We start from the raw sequence: 9986 nt of genomic DNA, 5'->3' as shown, positions 1-9986 counted from the left end.
ATCAGCGCCGTAGCCTGCGGCCACCACCTGCACACCCCCATGTTCTTCTTCCTGCTCAACCTGGCCCTCACTGACCTGGGCTGCATCTGCACCACTGTCCCCAAAGCCATGCACAATTCCCTCTGGGACACCAACAAAATCTCCTATGCAGGATGTGCTGCTCAGCTCTTTTTCTTTCTGTTCTTCATTGGTGCAGAGTATTTCCTCCTGACCATCATGTGCTACGACCGCTACGTGTCCATCTGCAAACCCCTGCACTACGGGACCCTCCTGGGCAGCAGAGCTTGTGCCCACATGGCAGCAGCTGCCTGGGCCAGTGCCTTTCTCTATTCAGTGGTGCACACAGCCAATACATTTTCCCTGCCCCTGTGCCAGGGCAATGCCCTGGGCCAGTTCTTCTGTGAAATCCCACACATCTTCAAGCTCTCCTGCTCCAAATCCTATCTCAGGGAACTTGGGATCATTGCTGTTAGTGCCTGTTTAGGTTTTGGCTGTTTTGTGTTCATTGTTTTCTCCTATGTGCAGATCTTCAGGGCTGTGTTGAGGATCCCCTCTGAGCAGGGACGGCACAAAGCCTTTTCCACCTGCCTCCCTCACCTGGCTGTGGTCTCCCTGTTTATCAGCACTGGAACATTTGCCTACATGAAGCCCCCCTCCATCTCCTCCCCATCCCTGGATCTGGTGGTGTCTGTTCTGTACTCAGTGGTGCCTCCAGCTCTGAACCCTGTCATCTATAGCCTGAGGAACCAGGACCTCAAGGCTGCAGTGTGGACACTGATCTCTGGATGGTTTAAGAAACATTAAACCTGTTGCCAATTTCTGCAAGTCACTTGTAATATGAGTCGTTTTTGATAGCTCTTAATTTTTGATTTTAGGGAGTTTTTACCTCTCTTTTAGTCTAACAATCTTGTCCACAAAATAAGCGCATTATTTATGACATTTCTCATTTTTTTGCCTTTCCACCATGTCTGTGGCCCCAGACTCTGCCAATAGGGGTTGTGTTCTCTGTGGCTTTAAACGAACTAAAGGATATCCCAACAAAGTTTGCACTGGAGATCCTCCTTCTCTGGAGCTGCAGCAGGAATGTCTGTGTGCAGAGTTGGGGGCAGGTCAGGGGTTGTACAGCAGCTCTGCTCCTGCTGGCCACACCATTCCTGATCCAGGCCAGCTGCCATTGGCCTTCTTGGCCACCTGGGCACACTGCTGGCTCATGTCCAGCCTGTTTTCCATCAGTGCCCCTAGGTCCCTTTCTGCCTGGCTGCTGTCCAGCCACTCTGTCCCAGCCTGTAGCACTGCAGGGGTTGTTGTGGCCAAAATGCAGGACCTGGTACTTGGTCTTTTTAAATCTCTCCTTGTTGGATTTGGGCCCTGGATCCAGCCTGTCCAGGTCCCTCTGCAGAGCCCTCCTACCCTCCAGCACATCCACACTCACAGCCAGCTTGCTGCCATCTGCACATTTGCTGACAGGTTATTCAATTCCCTCATCCAGATCACCAATCAAGATGTTAAACAGGACTGGGCCCACACTGATCCCTATGGGACACCACTGCACACACGCTGGATGTGGCACCATTCCCCACCAATCTCTGGGCCTGAATATCCAGCCAGTTCTTAGCCCACAGAAGGGTGAACTGGTCCAAGCCACAGGCTTCAGCTTTTCCAGTAAATGCTCTGGGACATGGTGTCAAAGGCTGAAATTCTGGTAGACAACATCCACAGCCCTCCCCGCATCCATCTGCCCTGGCAGAAAACTCTTGGTGGGCAGGAGCTGGGAAGGAGGCAGCCGAGTGCCCTGGCAGCAAGGCAGGACAGGAGCACCCTGGGCTGTGTGACCAGGACATCAAGGCCGTGGATTATCCAGGTCACTGGGGCCTGGTTTGGGTTGCCCAGGGCAGGAAAGATGTCTGGCAGCTGAAGCAGGGTGAGGGAAGGGCCTCCAAGGTGGGACTGGAGCCCTTTGGCTGTGAGGAGAGGCTGAGGGAGCTGGGCTTGTCCATTCTGGAGCAGGGAAGGCTGAGGGGCTCCTCATGCCAGCCTGGCAGTGCCAGCCAGGAGCTGATGGAGAACACAGAGCCAGGCTCTGCACTGGGGGGGCTGGGGGGAACAAAAGTCAATGGGTGGAAGGGGAATGAGGGGAGGTCAGACAGGACACAGGGAAAACCTTTGTTCTCATGGGCTCAGACAGGTTCTGAGATGCTGCCCCAGCCCTGGCCTTTGGGATTTTCCAATCCACACCAAATCAAGCCTTGAACCCCTTGGTCTGACCCAGTTTCTGACAGGCTGGGCTGCAGACTTTCTAAAGTCCCTTCCAACCTCAGCTCTCTGATGCTCCTGGGACGATGCTGCTCCCGATTTTGGAATGGGCTGGAGCAGATGTTTATGGGACAGGAGCCCTCTGGGGCTGTAGGGGACCTGCAGCTTGCAAGGTGCACGAGCACATCTCATTAGCTGGGGCATTTGAGAACTTTAAGAAATGTAAAATTTTTCCCGCCAGGAGGGAGCAGGAATTTCCTGGAACTGTACAATGGTGGGAGAAGAAATATTGATCTTTCCCTCTATTTGTGTCACCAATATTCTGTCTATTATTTCATGTCCTTCTTCATTCAGGAGTTTCCACCTCTCCTGTTTAAATTGCCATGTCTAAGGACATCTCTTAACTAGAGCAGCTGGACCTATGTCCTCCCCATTGCTCCCAGATTTCATCCTCTAGCTTTGCTCTGGCCATTCCAAAGCCTCTCAATTGAGTGTCTTCAAACTTTGAGCTTCAGGCAGTTGCCCAGTTTTTCATAACTTTAAATAACTCAATAGTCAATATCTTGTGTTTATGTCTTTTACAATTACCTTTGTCTTTGTCCAAAAATGTTGATGTATGGATATCCCTTGTGGATTATGGGCATGTCAGATGTTGCTGAGTCATCTCATATTTCTGAGGGAGGACTTCCGATGTTTTTAAAATTTTATGGTGTTTACAATTCTTTATGTTGGCCATGAAGAGAAGCCTTTCTGTGCCTCTGAGTCTCACCAGTTCCTGATCCCCAAAGAACACAAACTGCAGACTTTCTAAAGTCCCTTCCAACCTCAGCTCCCTGATGATCTTGGGATGATGCTGTTCCCCATTTTGGAATGGGCTGGAGCAGATGTTTATGGGACAGGAGCCCTCTGGGGCTGTAGGGGACCTGCAGCTTGTGAGGTGCACGAGCACATCTCATTAGCTGGGGCATTTGAGTACTTTACGAAATACCAAAAATTTCCCACCAGAAGAGAATAGAAATTTCCTGGATGTGTACTGATGGCAGGACAAGAAATCCTGATCTTCCCCTGTACCTGTGTTACCACTACACTGTCTATTATTTCATGTCCCTCTTCATTTGGGTGTTTCCACCTCTCCTGTTTAAATGGCCATGTCTAAGGACATTTCTTCCCTAGACCAGCTCCTATGGCCTTGCCATTGCTCCCAGATTTCCTCCTCCAGTTGTTCTCTGGACATTCCACATTAGTCACCGTAATAATTATGTTTAAATCTATCATAGAATCAACCTTTCTAATGTCTGTGTCTAAAACTGTTCCTGTACGGAAATACCTTGTTCATGGTGGATACATCAGATACTACTTTGACATTGCACAGAGCTGAGGAAAGAATTTTGAAGTTTATTGAATTTTATCATGGGTACCTTTTTTTATGTTGGCCACGAAGAGAAACCTTCTGTGCCTCTGAGTCTCACCAGTTGCTGACCCCCAAAGGACACAAACCTGATGAGTTGTGGCTCTCACTGCAGTGCTGGCACTTGCACCTCCCTCCATCCCCACAGCAGAGCTGCCTTGTCCCATAAAGTCCCTGGCAATGCAGGGATGAAGGAAACAGGACAGGCTGTGGGGATCAGGGGCAGGGCACAGGCAGGGATTTGGGGTGGTTGTGAGCCCAGGGCAGGAGCCAGCTCTTGGCCTTGGTGAACCTCATCCAATTGTCCTGGGCCCATGGCTCCAGCCTGTCCAGATCCCTCTGCAGAGCTTCCTGCCCTGCAGCACAGCCACACTCCCACCCAGCTTGGCCTCACCTGGACACTGACTGAGGGTGCCCTCCATGGCCTCGTCCACATCAGCAAGAAAGAGATTTCACTGTCCTGGCCCCAATCCTGAGCCCTGGGGACACCCCTGGATGTGGCTCCATTGCCCAGCACTCCTTGTGCTGGAATTCTGTTTTTTATGGAGCTGTGCCTGCCTTTGGTTTTGTTTGCTGACAATAAATGAACATCCCTCTGTGTCTCAGGCAGCTCCTTCTCCAAGGAAAGCAGGTGGGAGTTGGAGCCAAGGAGCTGAAAGCTGCAGGCACAGCCTGGATTGGAGGGAACTCAGATTTGCACAAGACTGCTCTGAGTGCCAGGGGTTGGATGGGGGAAATGTCGGGGTGGGGGTAGGGACAGAGTGTGATTGATTGTCAGCCATAAAGGGTCTTGATTTTCATCTCTATTCAGTCTGCATTAGGAGGTTCTCAGGATCACTATCAACTGGAGATTACTGATATTAATCTATAAAAAGGAAAATAAAACTAAATAGGACAAAAAAAGTCCCTTTATGAAAAAAAAATGGTATATTCTCTTTGAATACATTTCTGAAATCTGTATTATTAACCACAGAAGAATTAAAGACTTAAAATGAATTTATTCCCAGGGGCTTGCTTTCTTGGGGTGTTTTGAAATATTAAGGAGCCTTTGTCACTGAATTCCTGAACTTAAGAGCTGAACAAGTCTCTGGAGAACTAAAAGTCATTAGAGAACTTCCAAGTTGCTGAGGATCCATCCTCAGCAGAGCAGGAATGAACAGATTCCAGGGGTTTCCAGGCTGCTCAAGAGCTGTGAGCTCACGTGCAGGCACAGGGGCTCCATGGGGACATCTGAGGGGTCTCTGGGCTCCTGAAGATCTGTTTGGTCACACTCAGTCACAGGGGCTCCATGGGGACATCCCAGGGCTCCTTAATCTTCCTAAGGCTCATGAGGTGACAGTCACAGGGCTCCACAGTGACAACAGAGGTGTCTCTGCCCTGCCAAGGAGCCAATTTGTCACAGGCAGTGGCAGGAGTGCAGTGGGGACATCCCTGTGCTCCTAAAGAACAGTGAGGGCACCGACACTCACAGGGGTTCCAGGGTGACACCCCAGGAGTGCCCAGGCTGCCAAAGAGCCGGGATGTCACACACACTCACAGGGGTTCCAGGGTGACACCCCAGGAGTGCCCAGGCTGCCAAAGAGCCGGGATGTCACAGACACTCACAGGGGCTCCTGTCATGGGCACAGTGGGAGCTTCACACAAAGTTCATTAGAGAAGCTCCTGTTGGGTCACAAGGTGCAGAAAGGACCCCCAACACCCCAATTACACCCCCAAGCTCCCCCAAACCAGGACCCCCAGGCTTTCTAAACTCCTTCTGTGAGAGGAGCCCGGGAGTACCTGGATCCAATCCCAGCCCCAGACTTTGTCAAGGATTTATGTGTAAAGGATTAAACAGGTGGAATTGAATCTTTGTGCAATTTTGTCCCTCAACATTAAGAATGGCAAACCAGAAGTATTTATATATATAGAGATATGATTGATTATGATCATGATTAGACATAAAGATCTTAATCAGAATTATTTACTACAAAGTACAGGAGCTGTAACATCTATTTTAATGTAGTCCTCTAGGAATTGTAGCACTTGTAGCAATTGTATCAAATCAGAACTAAGTAGAGATGGGTGTCACTCCCCCAGACCAACGACCCTGGGCTCAGGGTCCTTTAGCTCAGCTTCAAGCAGTGACCCTGAGGGGTGTCTCCACTGCAGGGAGGAATCTCCGCACCCACCCAAGAAGGGAAATGTCAGGAGATGCTGCCACTAAAATTTGGGATGGGGCTTTTCCAGTCTGAAGTGCTGCCCTGTCAGTCAGATGTGCCCAGGCTGTGCCAGCTCAGCAGCTCTGCACAAGTTCTCAGTGGTGTCACTTGGTTGTTCCTTTCTCTGGGGATTTTACCAGCTCTGCCACAGCTCCAGCTCCCTCTCAGGATGTTGAACTTTGGGATGGAGGAGACAGGCTGGTTTCAGCATTATTCACCCCAAAAGCAGCGTGACTCTCCCTCTTCATTTCCCCCTGGGGCTTTGCAAACAGGGCCTTGCTGGAGTTGTTTGAGCCCATTCCAGGCAGAGCCTCCTGCTCCAGCAGGAATTGCCTTTCCTGTGCCATGGCCAGCCCAGGTCCTGCTGCAGGAAAAGCCCCAGGCCAGCCCCAGCACAGGGAAGGGCTCGGGCACAAGAGCAGAGAGCCGTGGTGGGACCTGTGCCAGGCAGAGCCTGAGGCACCAAAGGCACCTTGGCAGCAGCAGCTCCCTGCAGGCCATGGCCAGAAGCCTCCTGGGCAAGCCAGCCTGGTGGCCACCACTGCAGAGCTGCTGGCTCAGGGGGGATTTCTGGCTGGGCTCTGTATTCCTTGCATGTCAGCACATAACAGCCCCATTGTGCCGGTAAAGAAGCCTGATGGCAGTTACCGACCAGTTCAGGATCTCAGGGCAGTCAATCAAAGCACCATTACTCGTTTTCCAGTGGTGGCCAATCCATGGACTTTACTAAGCCAATTGGCCCCTCATTATACTTGGTATAGTGCAGTGGATTTAAAAGATGCTTTTTGGACTTGCCCTCTGGATGAGAGTAGCCGGGACTGTTTTGCCTTTGAGTGGGAGGACCCAGACACAGGCAGAAGAGAACAGCTTAGGTGGACGGTAACACCCCAAGGTTTCACTGAGTCACCAAACCTTTTTGGGGAGCATTAGAAGATCTCTTGAAGTCCTTTGAGTTACCTAGAGGGATTAAGTTGTCACAGTATGTAGATGATTTGTTATTAGTTGGAGAAACTGAAGAAGACACTAGGAAAGGGACTATCCAGCTTTTAAATTTTTTAGGAGAAAATGGGTTAAAGATATCCAGGTCAAAGATACAATTCATGTAGTCAGAAGTACGTTATTTAGGTCACTGGACCAGTAAGGGAAGAAAAAATTTAGACCCTGAAAGGGTTTCAGGAATATTGAATATGCCACCCCCAAAGACTAAAAGAGAAATAAGACAGTTTTTGATTCTTCTGGGTTATTGCAGACAGTGGATATAGGGATTTAGTAGGAAAGTAAAATTCTTATATGAAAAATTGACTACAAATCACTTGAAATGGAATGAAAAGGATCAGGAAAATTTTGAGCAAGTTAAAGAGGCTCTGCTGCAAGCTCCTGTCTTAAGCCTTCCTGATTTAGACAGGCCATTTCATTTATTTGTTAATACAACCTATCAAACAGCTTATGGAGTATTGACTCAGGATTGGGCAGGAAACAGAAAGCCAGTGGGATATTATTCCAAGTTACTTGATCCAGTTCCAAGGGCTGGCCAACATGTTTACAAGCTCTGGTAGCAACAGCATTGTTAGTAGAAGAGGCCTGAAAAATAACTTTTGGGGCACCACTGGAAGTATACACTCCCCATAACATTAGAGGAGTTCTTGCTCAAAAGGCTGAAAAATTGTTAACAGATAGTTGAATATTAAAGTATGAGACTATCTTGATAACCTCTCCAGAATTAGAATTAAGAGTGACAAATGTACAAAGCCCAGCCCAGTTTCTGTATGGGGACCCAGGGGAAAAATTAATACATGATTGCATAGAAGTCATAGAATTACAAACAAAAATATGTCCAGATTTAAAGGAAGAGGAACTGTTAACAGGAGTAAAATTATTTATTGATGGATCATCTCGAGTGGTAAATGGGAAAAGAAAATCTGGATATGCCATAATTAGTGGAGAAAAATTAGAAGTGAAAGAATCTGGTCCTCTTAGCTCATCCTGGTCAGCACAAGCCTGTGAACTTTATGCATTACTCCGTGCATTGCTGCTATTAAAAGATCGAGAGGGAACCATATACATGGACTCGAAGTATGCTTATGGGATTGTGCATACCTTTGGAAAAATCTGGAAAAAAAGGGGATTGGTAAACACTCAAGGGAAAGGATTAATACACCAAAGATTAGTCAGTGAAATACTTGAGGCTTTAAAAGGTCCAAAAAAGATAGCAGTTGTACATGTAGAAGGACATCAGAGTGGGAGAGATATTAAAACAAGAGGAAACAATTTGGCCAATGATGAAGCAAAAAGAGCTGCCCTAAGGGAAAACAACAGTGTAATTATGACTTTTAAAGAGACAGAAATACAAACTGAAACACCATACTTTTCTTTAACAGAGGCAGAAGCTATAAAGAAACTAGGGGCAACCCTGAAGGAAGGAGAATGGATTCTACCTGATGGTAGAAAAGTAGTCCCAAAACCTATAGCCCAACAGATCCTGGACAACTTACATTGAAGAACTCACTGGGGCACAAGAGCACTTTGTGACCACTTTTTAAAATTTTAAGGGTGTATGGGAATATTCGAAATTGGGAAACAAATTACTCAAGGATGTGTCACATGTCAGAAGATGAACAAAAAGATGTTGAGGAGTCCTCCCTCTGGAGGCCCTCGGACAGCCTATCAGCCGTTCAAAAAGATCCAAGTTGACTTTACTGAATTACCTAAAGTAGGCAGGTGGAAATATCTGCTGGTTATAGTAGATCAGTTGACTCAGTGGGTAGAAGCATTTCCTGCCGTTTGAGCCACAGCTCAAACAGTAGCTAAAATTTTATTGGAGCATATTATTCCAAGATTTGGATTAGTGCAAGTTATTGATTCAGATCAGGGCACTCATTTTACCTCGAGAATAATTAACAATTTAAACCAAGCATTAGGAATTGCCTGGGAATACCACACCCCATGGCATCCTGAAAGCTCTGGACGTGTTGAAAGAATGAATCAAACTATTAAACAACAACTAACTAAATAAGTGATAGAAACTAAATTACCATGGACCAGATGCCTTCCTTTAGCCCTGTTAAATATAAGAACCAAGCCCCACTCTGAAACTGGGATCTCACCATATGAGATGTTACATGGATTGCCTTACCCCCAAGGCATGACAATGGATCCCTCACTAGTCGGGGGCAAAACCATTCAGGGGGATCTTACAACCATCGCAAACAATTTAAGGGAATTAAGAGAGAAAGGCATTTTAGCTCAAACCACTCCTCTGGATTTTCCAATACATTCCATCAGACCAGGACAATATGTATTGATAAAATACTGGAAAGGAGAAAGTTTAGAACCTCGATGGGAGGGACCATTTCTGGTTCTTTTAACCACAGAAGCAGCAGTCCAAACGGCAGAAAAAGGCTGGACTCATGCTTCAAGAGTAAAAGGACCAATACAAAACAAAGGATGGAAAATTATTTCAGCAGCAGGAGACCTAAAAATCAAATTAAAAAGGGAATTTGAAGACTGATTAATTGTAATAACTTCATGATTAGGCGGAAAAGAAAACTTGACACCACAAAGCAGTATTAATAAGAAACTGGCATAAAGTCATTGTATTTGGGGACCAAAAAGGAGGTGTGATATATATATATATAAGAGAAAGATATTATTGTATGTTGTTATTGTTTAAAATATCAATTAAAATTGCTTTGAGACAGTATATTGTTAAAGTCTAGACATCCTGGATTGGCTGCCAACTGCAACCCCATTAAGTTCAGAAGCTGAACAGCGCCGATGGAAAAGAATCAGACGCCTCCTTGATCAGTGGGAAAATCCCAGACAAATTGAAAAGTTTCTCCGGACTTTCCGACCGCCAACGTTAACCAATTTATTTGAAGAACTGCAACTCAAGAGAAAGAGACTGGTAACACCTATTATTGAGGAGGCCCAAAAACAATTCGAATATTGGCAATGTTGTATTCATGGCTTAGAATGCCGCCCATGGATTTGTATTCTTTGCACTTGCTGTTTTAATTCATGGTGGAGAGTAGCTAGGGCAAAAGAAAAAGAGAGACAATTGCTTTGTTTCAGTCGTTCAGGGCGTATGCATGATCAGCTAACAACAGAAAGATTTTTTAGTGACT

The 9986-nt window shown here is 46.8% G+C and overlaps 1 protein-coding gene across 1 annotated transcript; it reads left to right on the top strand.

Moving 5' to 3' along the window:
• The first annotated feature begins 216 nt into the window (after nt 1–216).
• Nucleotides 217–804, top strand: LOC148218549 (olfactory receptor 14J1-like). The gene has a single exon (XM_088157817.1). The coding sequence runs from the start codon at nt 217–219 to the stop codon at nt 802–804; it is 588 nt and encodes a 195-aa protein (XP_088013943.1).
• The last annotated feature ends 9182 nt before the right edge of the window (nt 805–9986 follow it).

The sequence above is a fragment of the Sturnus vulgaris genome, unplaced genomic scaffold (genome assembly GCF_052056855.1).
Source record: "Sturnus vulgaris isolate bStuVul1 unplaced genomic scaffold, bStuVul1.hap1 Scaffold_180, whole genome shotgun sequence".
Taxonomy (NCBI): domain Eukaryota; kingdom Metazoa; phylum Chordata; class Aves; order Passeriformes; family Sturnidae; genus Sturnus; species Sturnus vulgaris.
The sequence above is the reverse complement of the archived record's forward strand: the minus strand, read 5'-3'. Positions and strand labels throughout refer to the sequence as shown.

Excerpts from the sequence above, each read along its gene's own strand:
- LOC148218549 (XM_088157817.1), top strand. The coding sequence starts at position 217 with ATGTGCTACGACCGCTACGTGTCCATCTGCAAACCCCTGCACTACGGG.